We start from the raw sequence: 18,597 nt of genomic DNA, 5'->3' as shown, positions 1-18,597 counted from the left end.
AGATAAAAGAAATCAGAGTAAGATGGCACCTTTAAAACCTAAAGAAACTGAATGACACAATTACTGAGAAAACATTATTTGGGATCTGAAGTGAAAATGTGTTAAGAAATGGAAGAAAAAAGATTGTTTGCAGACAAGGAAAGAATCCACTTTAAAGAACTTTGACTGAAGTTCACTATCTTATCCATCTATAGAATGACAACACTTTTTTTTGAGCAAAAACTGTTGCCTTTCCACTACCATGGCCAACTTCATTAATAACAAGCAATTAAGAAATAATATACACTTTTTAGAGGTAGAATTCAAAGAGATAACCTCACTCAAAATGGAAAAATACCCTGCAAAGATGTGTAGTGTATATACCCTGTTTTCCCTTTTGTGTCTCTTTTTATCAGTGACTTTTAGAAAGTTACTCCAACCTTAAAGGAAAAGAAAGTTTAATTAGTGGAAAAGGAAGAAAAGAGAACTGAAAAAGATAGGAAGTTTTTAGCATTCATCAAAAGAGTAGATTTTCTCAAAGCTCTATATCCACTTTAGGTAATTGTTGGTCAGTCATTCAATTGACTCTTCATGACCCAATGGACTATATAGTATGCCAGACCCTTCTATTCTCCACTATTTCTTGAATTCTGCCCAAGTTCATGTTCATTGTCTCTATGATACTATCTACCCATCCCATTCTCTGACATCCCCTTTTCCTTTTGCCTTCAATCTTTCCCAGTATCAGGGTCTTTTCAATGAGTCCTGTTTTCTCATTCTGTGGCCAAAGTATTTAAGGCTCAGCTCCAGTATTTGACTTTCCAGTGAATAGCCTGAATTAATTTTTTTAAGTATTAACTGATTTGATCTCCTTGCTGTCCAAGGAACTCTCAAAAGTCTTCACTAGCACCACAATTCAAAAGCATCAGTTCTGTGGCACTAGCTTTCCTTATAGTCCAATTCTCACAGCCAAACATTGCTACTTGAAAAACCATAGCTTTAACTATAGCCCTTTATCAAGAAGGTGATGTCTCTGCTTTTTGGTACCCTATCCTCAGAAGACAAGTAAGATGATCTGGCACTCCCATCTCTTTGAGGACTTGATACATTTTGTTGTGATCCACAGAGTCAAAAGTCTTAGTGTGGTGAATGAAGCATAAGTAGATGTTTTTCTGGAACTTCATTGCTCTCTCCATAATCCAGCAAATTTTGGCAATCTGGTCTCTAGTTCCTGTGCCTCTTTGAAAACTATCCTGCTTTTCTGCTAATTCTTGGTTCACATGCTGCTGAAGCCTAGCATGTAAATCCCAATATCTAGACTAGGATGCTTTTCTTTAAAGTGTCATAAACTGTAAGAACTAAAACTTCTTTTCTCTACTTTTAAAAAAAAAACTTAAATGACACATTTTATCCTCCACAGAAGACAATCCTGGAATTTTTTTATTTATAAGAAGAAGTAGTACTCCTCAAATCCAACTTTGAAGAAGGAGCACAAAATTAAAATCTATGCCACTTTAATAAGGAGAGTTCTAAGTTCAAATGTACAAATCCATAATTGTCTAAAATAACAACTAAATCTTGAGTAATAGAGGACAATGTCAACAGACCTTGGACAAAGCAATGTGAAGTTGTACAAAGAGCCCTGAAATAGCAAGTCAGAAGACTTCAGTTCTGCCCAGTTCCAGCTCTGCCATTAACTTACAATATGATCTTGTAAAGATCTCTTTGAGCCTCAGGTTTATCACACATAAATTAAAGAAGGTGAGTTAGATGACAACTAGTCAAGTCTCCTTTCAAGTCCAAAATTCTACCTCTTTCTATTATGAAGAGAATAAGATTGTCATATATTTGTAATAATTTGCAGAGCACCATAAGACCCATCTACTAAAAAAAAACAAAAAACTAGACAACCCTATGATGATGGCTCAAATTCCTACTTAGATTCATTCTTTTGGTATTTGTCTCCCTATTAAAATGTAAATATCTTACCTGGAAACAAAAAATTAAAAAGTCACTGCCTATTATCAAAGACTAACACAGGATAGGTATATTTAAATTAGAAGAAAAGGGGAAAGTCTGGAACCTGGGGAACTGCCCAGGGAAGCACCAGAGTAAAGCACAACAGAAAATCCTAAGCAATCAGGCAGCAGCAAGAGGAACCTAGGAAGGAAAGGACAACTGAAAGGGAGATCATTACAAAAAAAAGACACATCCTGATTCATAGTTTTGTCTGTTGCTAATAATGCAAAAGCTCAGCCTTCTTCCATTATTCAGAATATTTGGTCTAATATTTAGTCAGTACATGAATGAACAAAAAAAAATGGAAATATTTTTCCCATTCCTTCCCAGGGCACAAGTGACATTTTCCCTCATAGCCACAAAAGAATTTTTTAAATTTAATCTCCTGATTCCCTGACTGATCAGAGCCCTGTATCTGGTTCCAGCTAAAGACAAAATCACACGTGTATGAAACAGCCTTAAGGAAGCCAATATTATCATTTCCTAGGTCACACCTTTTTCAGAAGGAGACAGATTTCAAAAGCTGCTAATTTAACACCTATCTGAATATACAGTTCCCTTTAAAAAGAAAAAAGAAAGCTATTTGGAATAGACAAGCAATTCCACTTAAACATTTGGAAAAGATTAGTAATATAAGCATAAATGCCAAAGTTATTTCATATGGCAAGGATAACTTTGCCAAAGCCTTCAAAAATACTTACCTTTTTTGAATCAGATAAAAATGAGATATTGCTCCCCAACAACTTTAACTCTGCCTGATACAAATGGATTTCTTTTGCCAACTGCCTCAGATAATTGCAACTTTAATACAAGTGGAGTGGCCAAAACCTTTGTCACTGCAACCTACTACCAGGAAAAAAAAAAGCTTCATCTCTCACTCCCCTAAAGCCATACACACATTTACTTTTATTCTCCTCTTAGGAGTCACTCGTCACTGGATACTTGCTTCTGTGAAAGCAAGGTATCTGAATTCTCCTTCTCTGCTGGGCTAAAGAGAGAGATAGAAGGGAAAAAAAATCTCTTTTGTGACACTTTTATTTTTGTTCTTAAATGGTATGTTTTTGTTGTTATCTTCTTTATTAAATACAGGGCACCTTTTAAAGGGGGGCTATAAAACTTATAGTTTATCTTTAAGCAAGTAAATTGTGTATCAGGTATGATCTATGAACCCAAGACTACCTGACACGATTAAGCTGATGTGACCAAAAATAGGAACTCATGTTGAGGTTTCAACAAATACATACACATAAAGTGAGCCAGGTGGTGATTTCATTTTTTTTCCCATGAAGAGTATGTAACATAACATACCAAAGACTAAGGAATTTGAATAGATAACTGCACTGTTTTCGGTAGTGCCACTATCATAGGCAGTTCATTAAACCTTCCCACCTTCCAATGTCTCTCACTGTAAAAATAAAAGGATAACACCTGCTGCCAGAGAAAGTAAGTGAAACATTTCAAGGTCTTGGAAGAAATGTTCTACTTACATACATTTCATTGTGAAAACCACCTAGAGAAACAAATATAATGCCAAGCCCCATCTCTTTTACCTTCCCCACCACTTCATCCCTACCAAGAACATTATTATCAAATTAAGAGCTCATCTTGTGCTCTGTAAAACAGAGGAAGGGGCAAAAGGAAAATAAAAACTAAAAATTCAAGCCACCACTTAAACGACGAGAGGTAACTGATGGCGCTCTCTCTCTCTCTCTCTCTCTCTCCCTCTCATACACACACACGTAAACACAAGAAATATGTAGATGATAGAGATCTAATATTTGCTTTTCCTACAGAAAAACCCCAAATGTTATAGTTTTCTACTTTAAAGAAAAGCGACTGAAAGAACAATTTTGCTCTAGGGCCCTTCTATTACACGTACATACATACATACACACACACTATTCCTTCACAAAAACAACAGATCAGTGCCAAGTTTAAGATACGCAGTAGAAGATACAAAAAATATATATGATAGTTTCTATGGTGTCTCCTGCCAACGTGACAGAGGATCCAACACACAATATAGCCCCCCTACAGTAGGAACTTTCACATTTACAACACTGCATAGCAACAGGAAGCTATCACCCGTTGTTATGCATCCCTGTTGCTAGGAGTCATTTTGGCACTGACACTGAGAATGACAAAGCCTGGGTTCCAGTCTTGGTTCTGCTATTAATCGCTATGTAACACTTACTAATACCAGGCAATGTACTAAGTGCTTTATAATTATTATTATCTCATTTAATGCTTACAATAGCCCTATGAGGCATTGGTAAGGTAAGGAGACCGAGACAAACATAAGTTAAGTGACTTGCCCAGAGTCTTCTTTATCTAAATATCTAAGTATCGAAGGCTGGATTTGGATTTGAACTCGTCTTCCTGAGTCCAGTCCCAATGCTCTAGCCACTGAGATACACAGCTGCCCACTGAGCCTTTTAGTCTTTCTGTACCACAGATGGAAAAAAGTAGTACCAGCCTTTGCCTACCAACCTACCTACTAAGGTTCAGGTACCGTTTGAAAACATTCATAATACATACTAAGGCTCCTTAAAGAAATGTACAAACACAATACAAAGGGTGGGGAGAGATGGAAGGGATAAACACAATGCAAACAAACAATCTTAGTTTGAAAGAATGTGGGAGGCAATTAACGGTAGATACATAAGAACAATTATATCCCAAAGACTTAAAAAAAAAACCCACTATGTGTGAGCCAAGTGATGCAAACTTTATAATATCCATCCATTCTCTGGGAAAAGGCAGGAACCAAAGAACTGCAGTAACCTTGGAGCCCATTTCCTGCCCACTCCACTGAACATGCCAATTTCTCCCATCAAGGGTAGAGAGAAGCTATGACAGGGCAGCCTTTTATCTCTAAGCCAAGTGAGGTTTTTATAGTTAAAAATAGAAGCAGGCTACCACCCCACAGGGAGAATGAAATAAACACCAGACGAGTGGGGAGAGCTGAAAGATTAAGAAGAAAAAGAATTAAGTACGTCACTAAATTTGTGATTACACAAGTAGGGACCCTCTCTAAAAACACATCTTTACAAATACATACAAAATAAATGAATATAAACATACGTGGTGAGAAACAAGACCCAAAAAGGCAAGCAGAAGCAGCAGAGTGCAGTAAAGAGCTAGTCACAGAGTTGGAAAGACTTAGATTCAGGTTCTCCCTCTAACACAAACTGGCTCTATGACCCTAGTCGATTCACTTAATTTCTCAGGAAACTTTCTAAGTCTATAAACTGCAGAGAAGGTGCCCGATCTGCTAGCACTCCCTAACTTATGTACCTACAAGTTTGTCCAAATACACATACATACATAAAGACAGACAAAAAACACTGACTCATCTCACAGAAATAATGACAAATCTAAAAGCTAATACCCTATCATCATTGGTGCTTTCCACCCTCAGGTTTCAGACTAGCTCCATTTTCTTCTCTTTTCCCCATTAGAAAGATTAGTGACATTAAAGCAACAAAGGCAAGAGGCAGAATGATGTAATGGAAAGTCCACTAGATTTGGAATCAAGAGACTTGAGCTTTAATAGCAGCTTAGCTCAATTTCTGTCCTCTTTACCTCTATGGGCTTCAGTTTTTTCATATGTAAAATAAGACCACTCCCTGAGATGATCTAGATGGCCCTTCTAGTCTTTACATTCTTTGATTTCACAATTGGAGTAGAGGCACAAAAGAAAGTTATAGTGAAATATGGTCACAAACTTCAACAACCCAGGGAACTGACCAAATTGATATCCCAAGCCAAGAGGTAGAAAGAATTATTAATTTATATCAAGGTCGTATAAGGCCCTTAGATGTGATTTAAACTATGTAGTTTTGCAATATTTTCACAATTCAAATCAATTTCTGTAGTATGAATGAAAGTCAAATGCCAGTGGAATGAAGAAAGAGATTGGTCAAACTACCCCACCTGCTGTTCATTTTTAAGATTGTGTTTTGAGTTGCTGGTTTTGCTTCAATTATCAACCCAACAAGCACTAGAAGGAGTATAGTGTCTAGGAATGATTTTATTACACTAACTCATATTTGACGCAGCTACATTTGGGATAGAGGAAGTGCCAGGCCTAGAGCAAGGAAGACTCATCTTCCTGACTTCAAATCTGGCCTCAGACACTTACTAGCTATGTGACCCTGGGCAAATCACTTAACTGTTTGCCTCAGTTTCCTCATTTGTAAAATAAGCTGGAGAAGGAAATGGCAAACCACTCCAGTATCTTTGCCAAGAAAACCCCAAATGGAGTCACAGAGTCAGACATGACTAAAAATGACTGAACAACAAACTCATATTCACTACATTATTCCCAGTTGTGCCAACCCTGCACAAATTCCTTGGTCTGAACTTTTTTTTACTGAAAGATAGGTCAACACCATGTTTCATTCCCTTTCAAGCAATTTATACTTCTGTAAAGCATACTTGAGACCACTGTTGAATACCTAAAGAAAAAAACTCTCACAATGCTTTTTCCTATGGATATTTTTAAAAGACATTTAAAATGTGTATTGTTTCTACAAGGTTTTAAAATGTAAATATGCTCATAAATGATCAAAAAATTGAATAGGAATCCTATAATAGCAGCAATTGCCTAGCTCTTGCAGGTCCAAGGGTTAAAGAACCCTCATATATAACCACTGACCCTAAGGAAAATAATTTATAAAGGGCCATATAAAAGTGTTTAAAAAGTAACAGAATTTAGATGGCTTTTCTTTGAAAGAGAAATATGAAATGTTCAATTCATTTGACTTTTAAAATTAAAATCAACGATCTTGAAACTTTATTCAGCAAATATAACAAATAGTAAAGCATATATTAAAATGTATATAAGTATATTATATATAATATGTAAATATATAAAATATATAATATATTAAAATGTCAATTCTACATTGCAATACTTTAAGGAATGAGGAAGAACAAGATATTAGGAGGAGAGACTACAGAGAATGTAAGTGGGGGAAGAAGAATAGAAGACCCAGAAGGACACCAGATACAGAAAGGAAAAAAGAGCAGGAGGATAAGTGAATGGGGGAATCCAAGGGAAAAGGGGACAGAGACAGGGAAAAGAAGGAAAGAAAATAAAGGAACAGAAAGGAGAACCACTTATCATGATGTGTTATCAACTGACCTTACCAGACTTATTTTCATGTTTTCCTAAACCTGTCAAATTGAACTACTCTCCATTTTCTGAACTCACCTTGAACATGCATTTTTCCACCTCTTCATTGCAACTCAGCAAAAATGTATTAATAAACTACTATATGCAAGGTACTGAGACAGACACTGGTGATACAAAAATAAATATAATACAAGTCCTCCTCTCAAGAATCTTACAATCTAAAGATGGGAAAGGGATAAGGGGAGTATAAGTGAACAAATAACTAGCATATAAGGGACAACGAGATAAATGCAAGTGACAAATCCAGGCAAAGTGCCAAAAGAAATTTGAGGAAAGAGAGACCATTTTCACCAGCCAGGGAAAGCTTCAATGAGCAGGTTGCATATGAGTTAAGCCTTGAAAGAAGGAAGGAAATTCAAAAGATTGAGCCTGGGTGAAGGAGAGGAGAATCCATTCTAGACATGGAGAATAGCAGAAGGAAAGAAGACAAAAGACATGGAGAGTAGTACAATTTAGTTAAAACTCTGTGTGTGTGTGTGTGTATGTATGTACGTATATATATATATATATACATATATATGTGTGTGTGTGTGTGTTTTTCATATACATATGTGTATATATATAAAATAGATAGATAGATAGATATGAATTTGAATGAGATAAGGCTGATCAGGTAGGCTGGAGCCAGAATATGGAGAATCTTGAATGCCAAGATCAGTCCTATTTTATTTGCTAGATAGAAGCCCACTGTAAATCTTTGAATGAAGAAGTGGCATGATTTAAGCAGTGCATTAGATTACTCAGGCAAAATTCTAGAGTGGGGGTCCTTAACCTTTTTTGTGTCATGAACCCCTTTGGCAGTCTGGTGAAGCCCATAAACCTCTTCTCAGGGAAAAAATGTTTTTAAACACAGAAAACAAATTATGTAGGATTACAAAGGAAATTGATTATATCAAAATATAGTTTAAAAAGAAGTTCACAGACTCCAGGTTAAAAACCCTTGTTCTAAAGGAGGAACTGAACATGAATAGACGAAGGGTAGAAAGGCTAGTTAGGAGGCCATTTACAATAGTCTTGTCTCTTCAAGAGAAAGAATGTAAGTTTCAACCAGGGTGAATGCAATGAGAATCAGATGAAGAGTCAGATGTGAGAGAGATTATGAAGAGATTAATGATGGGTTTGACAACCAATTGAATGGATTATAGAATGAAGAACTATGAAGTCATAGACTCCAAGGTTCCTAGAAGAAACAAGGTTCCTAGAAAAGCAAAAATAGAAATATTAAGGGTGATAATAGTTTTGAGGAAAAAAAGCACAATCTAAGCGGATAGCTGGAACTTGAAGACTTAGGAAAAGGATTTGGGGACACAAATATAAATTTGGAAATCATCTGTATAAAGGTAATAACTAAAGCCACTGGAATAGATTAGGAGTTCACTGTGAGAGATGTAGATAACTGGAGATGGGAATTTGTGAGGCAACCAAGGGGTAGGATGATAGTATAACCCAAGTAGAGCAACAGAAAAGTGGTAAGATTTACAGCAACAGTTCCTGACTGGATCTCCAACTTTTGCTTCCAATTTTATGGTCTCTGCCAACAAGACAGGAGGATATAAATAGCCCCTGAGAAAAGGAAACTCTTCTAATTTCATGTTTTTATTCTTAAGAACCAGAAGTTGCAGGCCAGAGTAAGGCATGAAAGATGACAGCAGTAGCACTGACACTATAAAGTGCTAGAACACAAGGTCCTGTGTTCAAATCCCACCTCAGACATTTACTAACTATGTGATCCTATAAAATGGATGGGGAGATTAGCACTTCCAGCTCTGAATCTATGATTCCATTGCTATATTAAGCTTCCAACTAGTCTCATAAAGCATTTAGCTGAGCCTCTTACCTCTAAGAGTACTGTAGCACCCTGGCAGGAGCTTTGATTGAAAAAGGCATTGGAGCCTTGCGGAAATTCCTAAGAACCAGCTGCTATAGTACATATGCACACCAGATGCAGCCAGGAAGGCAGAAAATGAGGCAGACAAGTTTGCTGTGTGCTCATTCACTATTACAAGTCGTTTTTGCAAGGAACTCTTTGGACTATTTTGTGGGGCCACAGGAGAACCACTACAGGTTTCTAAGCTGGTAAATGACAAGACCAGAGCTATGCTTCAGCAAAATTACTCATAACAGTTGTGGTACAGTGGTGTGATTCAGCTGTTTCGCACCCGTTCAGTAGAACTGGTACCTAATTTTAGGTTGAGTTTGGCACCGAATGTTAGAGGGGGCAATAAAGAAATTATTTTACCAAGATTACAGAGCTACTTAGTGGCAGAATCAGAATAGAATCCAGTTTTCCTGAATCCTAGGACAATGCTCTTTCCACCAAAAGACTGCTTCTTAGAGGTGATGAGTGAAGCCATGAGAGTGAATGAGATCACCAAAGGAGAGGGTAGAGAAAAACAAAGTAAAGATAACAGCCTTAAGGAATGTCTACATTTATGAAATGGGAAAAGAAAATGGAGCTGGAGAGAGAGAAGGAGAGCCAGATGAAGTGTTTGGCAAAACAAAAAATCCCATTTCAAGAAAGACGGAATCACCAACAGTGTCAAATACTAGAAGTCATGACATAGAAACGACATTTGGAGTCAATTCTCTTCAATAATCTCTAAAGGAGTAGAAAATAAAATGAATCTGTGGAGGAAGAATTCAGCTTAATAATGGTTGGGTAGATTTCTGAAGATCTTTCAAAAAATGTAGAGTATAAATAAGAAAACAAAGCTAAATTATGATTGGTCATCAAGCCTTGCTGTCAGAAAATCATAATCTTTTTAAAGTACTTTGAGATGTGTGCTCCTGAAGCAATAATTAGTGCCTATCTTAATTTCCTGTGAGTTTTATTTATTTTCTATCTCCCAGAGTACCTAAAAATGTGCTTTGAACCTAATAGGTATTCAATAATAACGGAGTGACAATGTTGCAAAATAGATATAAAACTTTGAAATCAGGAAGACCTAGACTACAGTCTTGACTCTGAAACATACTAGATGTGATACCACTGTTAAGTCATTTAACCATTTAGTATACAGGGCAACTCTCTAAAATCATAAATTATGATTAAGCTGAAGATTCCCACTAACAGAGAAACTACCACACCAATTAAATCACAGGTCCAGACAAAACAAAACAAAATCCCACATATTTATATAGAATTTACAATCTACAAGGTATTTTTTTCACAACAACCCTGTGGAAAAAAATAGTACAGTATCATTAACATCCCCATTTTGTAAATAAGGAAATTAAAGCTCGACAAATATCAAAAAAAGGTAAATGACTTGCCCACAGGCACACAATCAATCAAGGTCAAACCCAGACCTGAATACACATCTTGGTGGCTATTAGTAGGATCAATGAAAATTTGATACTGCGACAAAAAATGCTTAGTGATGGAAAAGACTGATATAAACTTGCTAATTATAACTAATACAATAAGGAATCTAGAAATTAAAGTACTAAAACGGTTGTCTGGCACTATATACATTATGATCAATTATTTTTCTGTTATTAAAAACAAACCAGATTCCTCCAAGTGAATATCTCATATTAGCCACCATCTGAAAAGTAAAAAACAAAATATTGTAAATATAACAGAGGTATGAGGTTCTTCAAACCTAAACTGGAGATGCCCTACTCCCACACATCTATTCTAGCAAAAAGCTGAAATTCATACCAGACTGAATAATGATCAAGAAATCCGATGTGAAACCACAGCAAATGCCTTCCTTCACCTCCGGATTATACAAATCTAGTTAGAAGCCCACTGTCAATAGGAAAGGGGGCCACCCAACAAAGCCAGTGTCAGAACAGGCAAATGAGCTGGCAGTCTCCCAGCGAAATCAGAAATGAATCCCAGAGACACATATAACCTACAAGGCTCTGTCTGGAAGCAGCATAAGCTAAGTAATCCATTAAGAAAGACCCAGACGAGAGCAGAAAATCCCAGGGTAAAAACCTTGGAAGCCCTGAAGAGTTGCAGTGACCACTATGGCAGAGCAGCACTCAGATGGGGACACAATAAGGCTCTAAGGTGCCTAGTGCTGTCCTGAGATTACACAGAAGGCCCTAAAGTCTAGCATTCTGAACCTCTAAGAGTCAAGGAACCTATGCAAGGCAAACAACCTCCTCTGCCCCAAAAAGGCAGCAAAGGACATAACCTAGCCCTGGCACAAAGCCTTAGTTTAGGTACTAAATTTGGGGAAATATATAAATCAAAGAAAATCCATACCAATATAAAAAATATATTGTAGATCTAGAGATCTCCAAAAAGAAGTAGCATTTCATAACAAATGAAATCACAGACTCAAAAGGAAAAAATAGATTTTCTACAATGACTATATGAATCACTAAAGAAATGAAGCAAGAGATAAATAAAATGAAAGCTCTAGAGGAAAAAAATGAAGAGAAAGTGGCAAACCTTATCCAAGAAATGAAATCCAAGAAAACTATGAAAGAAATCACTAATGGTATTTATCTGATGAAAATATAGCAGAATGGGAACTCTTAAATATGAATACAAGTAAAGAGAAATCTAGTAAAGGTAGTATTCGAGCAATGGGAAGGAATGGTAGTGTGATACAGAGCTAACACTCTGATAAAGGGAAAGGAAAAAGCAACTCTTCAGAACTTTAAAGACTTCAAAGGGTATTGAGGACATTAAATAAGAAAAATGGAGGTCCTAAAGGTGGATTGGGGCAGCTAGGTTGTACAGTGGATAAAGTGGTAGGCCTGGAGTCAGAAATACATTTTCCTTACTAGCTATGTGACCCTGGGCAAATCACTTAACCCTGTTTACCTCAGTTTCCGCATCTGTAAAATGAGCTGAAGAAGGAAATGGCAAACCACTCCAGTATCTTTGCCAAGAAAACCCCAAATGGGGTCATGGCAAGTCAGACATGACTGAAACAAATGACAAGGGTGGACTGGTTCTGTCCTGAGCATTTTAAGTGGAAAAAGATAAAGGCGGGTAAAAAAAAGGAATATGCTAGCGTAGAAAGGAAGCAGACAGAACTTGATATTTTTCAAAACTGGAGTGGGTGAGTAGAGTAAATAAACTTGGAGGAAAGTGTAGGCAGAGTGGGCATCAAATGAATCTCAATGAAACAGACAAAGGAGGACTAAATGCACACATGCAGTTTGGTGCAGAGATACATCAACCGCAACAAGAAAATAAGCAAAAATGAAGAGTAGGGAGGATTAAAGGGAAGAGTAATATTGGGGAAAGAATAGTCTCATGCAAAATAAACCTCCTGACCTTGGGGAATGGGGAATAAAAAGGGCAGGGAAAGAAAAGAACTAGAACCTAAAGAGGTGCCTTTAGTTTCCATTTGGTCAATTTGGAAATGACTTAATTGCTACAGATGATTATAATGTAATATTACTGTGCTGTGTTAAAAAGAAAAGATATATTGAAAGAGACAATTTCAGAAAATCCTGGGCAGCATGAATTGATACAAAATGAAGTGAAGAGAACCAGGATTATTTACGCAAAATTAGCAATGCAGTAAAAAAAAAAAAAAAAAACACTTTGAAATATTTAAAAACTCTGATCACTACAGCAACAAAAACAATGTCTTCAGAAAATCTACAATGAAGCACCAAACAAAGGGTCCAGAAACAGACATACACAAATGTCTAAATTAATTTTGTCTGACTGTACTTATTTGTTATAAGGGTTTTGTTTTGCTTTTTACCACTCTTTCTCTAGATTTTAATTGGGGCAGGGGGGAGGTTTAGCAATAACCATGCTAATGAAATCTGATGAAAAGGGCTGATAAATGATTTTTTTAATGGCCAAGAAGAGAAAAAAATAAATTCAGAAGGAAGCAGAGGTAAGCAGGGCATATTTGAAAATAAAGTTTGGAATTTATTATGCACTTTTTAAAAAAAAAAAAGCAAATGGTATGAAATAGAGATAGACAGCTTCATACAGAATCCTCTTTTGCGGTATGCCTTGCATATAGAAACAGTCTTTTTGGATATTTAACATCAGAATAAAAATTTTTTAAACATTTTAGGTAAAATTTTGGAGTAACATGACTTTCTTGGTAGGTATATTGAAAAACTTCCAAGTCTATACCCAACAACTAGACACAGAACGATATGTCAGATGACTGTATTTGACTGTATATATTGTATACAGTAAGCACACAATTAAGACAACTCTATAGTTTATTCATGTTCCTTCAAACTAAAGTCAACTTTCAAGTACCTACACAGATAGAAAAGAAGAGCAGTATAGCAAACAAAACTACAGATAATCCAGGTATCATCGATAACTTGGTTTCAGAATATAAGAAGTATCATTATATAGTGTAGAGGTAGCTTTGGAGTCAGGAAGACCTCAGTTCAAGTTCAGCCTCTGACAAACATTGACTGTGTTACCCTGAATAAATCACCTAACCTCTCAGGCCCTAAGCAACTTTCTAAGACTACTGTAAATTTCAGAGAAGATGCCAACTTTCATTTATGAATGTGTGCATGTATGTATGTAGGTAGGCAGGTACATATGTATGTATGTATGTATGTATGTATGTAAAACACTGAAATTACAAGTGCAGGCCTCTATGCAATATATGAATTTCCACAGCAAATTCACATTTCTGCTTATATTTTACTTGGTTAATATTATGATTAGTCTGCAGAGTTTAAATGATATCAAAGTGAAGTGCCTCAAACACAGGCTACATAGGAGAAGGAAGACAAAGGGAAACTAAAACTTCGGCAGATAATCCACAAAGGATAAAATCAAACTGAGATTGAAAATACTCTGATGGGACCAGATTTATAAATCTCATGCCCACGTTAAACTTCGCTAATATGCTCACTCAACCAAGACTGTCTGCCCTGAGCAGGACAACTACAGTGTCAACTACTTAGCAAGGTCTAATTGATGACAAACAATACCCATTAGACTTTGTGAATAAGCAACGCATACACAGGCAATTTGAGACTGCAGATGTGCAAGACAGGACAATTCCTGGAAGGTACCTGCTCTGCAATTTTTAGTCTTTGAGAACTAAGAGGGAACCTAAGAGGTTAATGACTTATCTAAGATGGAAGACTAAGTATACGTCAGAGGCAGAACTTGAACCCAGACCACCTTCCTGACTCTGGAGTTAGCTCTCTATTCATACTGCCTCTCACAGTGATTACAATTTGCATGTGTGTGTGTGTGTGTGTGTGTGTGTGTGTGTGTGTTTATCAAAGTCATCTATGCTGTAGCAAAAAAAAAAAAAAAAAGCCCAAGACTTAGAGTCAAGAGACCCTGCATTCCATTTTCAGTTCTGACACAAACTAGTAGTACAACCATGAGAAAGTCACTTATTCTCATGAGGGTTTGGTTTCCTCATCTGTAAAGGAAAAAAGATCCTTGAAATAACTAGGTAGTACAATGAACAGAGCAATGAATAGTGCACGGAACCAGGGAGACATGATTTCAAACCTGGCCTCAGACATTTACTAGATGTGTGACCTTGAGCAAGTCAATTGAGTTGACTGCCTCCCTTTCCTTGACTGCAAAATGGGAATAATAATAGCACTTACCTCCCAGGTTGTTGGAAGGATCAGATGGGATATGTGTAAAGCCCTTAGACCAGTGCTTGGCATATAACAGGTATTTAATAAATGCTTGCTCTCTCCTCCTTCCCCCTCTACTTCTATGGATCCACTATTTACTTAGTTAAGTTTTGTACCCATTCGATTTCCAAAGAATCTGAGCCACTTACCAAATACTTGTTGACTTCAGAAACTTGTTGACTTCACAAACATTGCTCAAAGAGCCTAACATCATCTTCTTAACTTTATCATAAGGTGCCGATATTACTGGTTACTAAGCTAAGCTAAAACAATTTTCTTCTACTGTATTTAAGCTCATTCTTTTAGCCTGTAACTATGTCACCAAACTTTCTATAAGCCTTAAGAGGAGAATGAAATGAAGAGCCTTAGTTTTCTGTGACTATCCTTTAATAGCACATCCATTTCTACTTGGCTTGCAATGATGAAGAAATTTCTACTTAGCAAAAAGAAAAAAGTTAGGTCTTTAGTAACCAGAAATCTGATTAAATTAATAGTAAATAGCTATCACTTGGATCAGGTAAAGAAAAAGAAAAGGAACCACTGTCTGGACCCTCTGGGGCAAAAAACCAAGTGCCAGCTATAATTAGGAAAAAAAAAAACATTCACAAAGTTGGAATTTGCAGAACACTAAGTTTAGATTTTTTTTAATTGGACCTGTTATTTCATTGTGGCACAGCTCCTACCAATGCAGAACAGCAAGTATTCTGCAACCTGTTGTCTTGAGAGTTGCCTAGAGTACTAGGAGGAGGTACTTGCTCAGATTCTTACAGGAGGGATTCTTTGCATCTCTCAGATGCAAAACTGGAAATCGTATCTTTGTGATTCTGAAAATAGATCTTTCCTCACTTCACCATACTGCCTCTCCTTGTTATGAAATTTTAGTAAAAATTCTTAAATATAGCATTTTTATTCATACTATATATTTTAACTAGTAGTGTTTCTTTACACCTCCAAAATGAAACTAATCAAAAAGAAAAGGAAAAATTCATCGGCAATTCAGTCCTAATAAATTCTAGATATTTGCATTCTCTAGGTGTGAGAGAAAAATCTAATAATATACCAACAACTAGCTCAGTAAAGGTTTCTAGATTTTCATGCATTTACCATATGCTGATAGCCCATCAGATTGAAGCATTACAGATAAAGAGGCAGAAATATCCAGGACACAATGATTATTGGCTTCTAGATTTTCAACTCCAAAAAACTAGGGAAGCCATCTAGTTAGTCCAACCTCTTCATTTAGAAAATGAAAGATAGAGAAGCTAGTTAAGTGATTTGCTCAAGGTCACATAATGACGGGCAAAGATAAGATTTGAACTCTCCACAGCATCAAGCTCTTCTATCAGCCCCATTTTAACTATTAACAGCCTTTACCCTAGTTCAGGAACTCATCACTTCTCCCCTACAATTAAGAGAGACTCCTTATTGATCTCCCTGCTTCCAGCCTCCTCTCCAGTCTATCCTCTATACAACTGTCAAATTGATATTCCTAAAACTCACATCTAACCATGTTACTTCCCTCCCTACTCAAAAATCATCAGTAGCTCTCCATGGTCTCCAGTAAAAAATAATAAATCCTCTGCTTGGCATTTAAAGGTCTTCATAGTTTGTCTCCCAACTAACTTCAAGTTTTATCTCATATTACTACCCCTCACACATGCTGAGGTCCAATGAAACTGGTCTACTGTTTGCTATTAACGGCATTCCATCTCTCACTTCCTTGCCTTTTTACAAACGGTCCTCTGTATCTGGAAGGCACTCTCTAACTCAGTTCTACAGCGGAGAATCTCTAGGTTTTCCAGAACACAACCAGAAGCCACTTTTCCTATCCCTATCCCCCACACTTCAGTATTCTTCATCTTGACACTATTTTGTATTATCTTGCACATACTTTGTACTTACTAATATCTGTACATGTATCCCCCAATAGAATGTAAGTTTTGAAGGTAGGGTTTATTTTTTTTTGTAAGTCTAACACTTGGCACAAACCTTACACACAGTAGATATTTAACAAATGTTTGTTGAATGGAATCTATGCAGTATGATTTAGATTCCAAAGGCATGTGGATAAAATGTATCTCTCTAGACACCTTCCAACTCTTATGTATCAGCAATTTGTGCCCTGTTTCCCTAGTGGTCTGAAAAATAAGGAAAAAAAGGGAGAAAAATGAAACTGCTATGATTTTAAATAGTGATTTATCCACAAGTAAGGCTGTGCAAGAGATCCATCTCTTCAGAGTGGAATGCTGATAAATGATATAAAGGCAACTTGGCATAATAAGTAAAAAAGCTGGCCACAGAGCCAGTTAGACCTCAGTTTAAGACCCATCTCTGGCACATACTGGCAGTGAGACCCCTTACAAGTCATCTAATCTGTCAGTGCCCCTAGAAAACTCTCTAAGAATATAAATTTCAGAGCAGGTGCTGTTCTATGGAATTTCCTCACTTGGGAGTTCTCTCTACCAAAGCAGAGGTCCAGACCGTATCCCCTAAAGCTGGGAACAAACTGCAGTCTGTCCTCAAGGGACCAGCCTAGCTAAATTTTAAACAAGCCATCACTCACCCTCTCTGACATACAATCTTTATGAACGATGCTCTCTGTGCACACATACCCAGCTCCCAGAAGTGCCCCAGCCCATCCCTACCCCTCCCACCGCTGTCTCATCCCTGAAAGGACGGGATCTATGGCAGTTTGCTGCCCCTCCTGGGATGAGCGGCTCTTCCTTCACCCCATTCCTCTCCCTCCAGAGACTGGCAAACACGTGTTCTCACACCCCCTCCTTCTACCATACGTCATACCCAAAGACTCACACAGACACGGACACACACTGACACTGACAGACATACTGACACTGACAGACACACAGACACAGACACACACACACACACACACACACACACACACACACGCCCCATGCGCACAGATTCCACGTGCAAAATCCCAAACTATCTTGTCTGGCGGGTCCGCGGGCACACCCACCCCGGGCACTATCCCGACCCCAGGCGGGGGAAGGCAATCGGGCGCGCGCATACATATACACACACACGCTCCTCCCTCACCAGATCACTGGGCCCCGTGCTCCGGCCTCGCTGCTCCCGGCGGCCGCCCCGCTGGGCCCCGTGTGCGGCACCGCCGCCACCGCCTCCCCGACCTCCTCGGCCCCCGCGGCCGCCCCGGCCTCGGCCTCGGCTCCGGTCCCAGCCGCCTCGGCCGCCGCCGCCGCCGCCTCCGTCACCGCCGCCTCTCGCGGCCGCGCCGGGCCCCGGCTCAGGACCCTGACCTGGCCGGTCCCGCTCTGGTCGCCGCCGCCCCCGGCCTCCCCGGGCCCCGCGTTCCGCCTGCATCTTCCCCCGCTGCCGCCGCAGCCCAGGCCTGGGAAGAGAGGGAGGCGGGGAGGGAGAGAGGATCCGGCGGCCTGGCCCGCCCCGCTCCCGGCGCCGCCGCCCTGTGAGAGCGCGGCCTCTGCCGGAAACCGACCGACCGCGTGCGGAGCCGGGAGCGCAGCGGGCCTACCCGGGGTCCGCCCTCTAGTAACTGGGGGCCGCGGGGTCAGCCCTCCTAGGACGGGAGCCCGGAGCTGGGGGGAGGGGAGGGAAGGGAAGGGGATGCATTGGAGGATTCTCCACGGGGAGAGGGGATGTTGGCCCTTGGCGATGGAGGTCAGTACCCCAGGGGTAGGGGTGGAGGGGGACCCAGAGGCAGGTGTGGGTCCTCCTCCACCCCTTCCCCTTCCCTCAGATTGGGAGGGAGAGAGACAGGTGTTGGTGGATGGAGGAGTTCTCAGGAAATGGGCTTGAGGGTATCATGCCAATGAGGGACAGGGGAAAGT

General features: G+C 38.8%; 1 protein-coding gene across 1 annotated transcript in view; it reads right to left on the bottom strand.

Moving 5' to 3' along the window:
• The window catches only part of AVEN (apoptosis and caspase activation inhibitor), a 220,991-nt gene extending 202,879 nt beyond the window's left edge, over window positions 1-18,112 (bottom strand). Inside the window, exon 1 of the mRNA XM_036736676.1 lies at window positions 17,828-18,112. Coding sequence (XP_036592571.1) covers window positions 17,828-18,112 — 285 coding nt within the window. The remainder of the gene's footprint in view (window positions 1-17,827) is intronic.
• Window positions 18,113-18,597: the final 485 nt, after the last annotated feature.

The sequence above is a fragment of the Trichosurus vulpecula genome, chromosome 8 (genome assembly GCF_011100635.1).
Source record: "Trichosurus vulpecula isolate mTriVul1 chromosome 8, mTriVul1.pri, whole genome shotgun sequence".
NCBI classification, from domain to species: domain Eukaryota; kingdom Metazoa; phylum Chordata; class Mammalia; order Diprotodontia; family Phalangeridae; genus Trichosurus; species Trichosurus vulpecula.
Note: the sequence above shows the minus strand (reverse complement) of the source record. Positions and strands in the feature narration are given on the sequence as shown.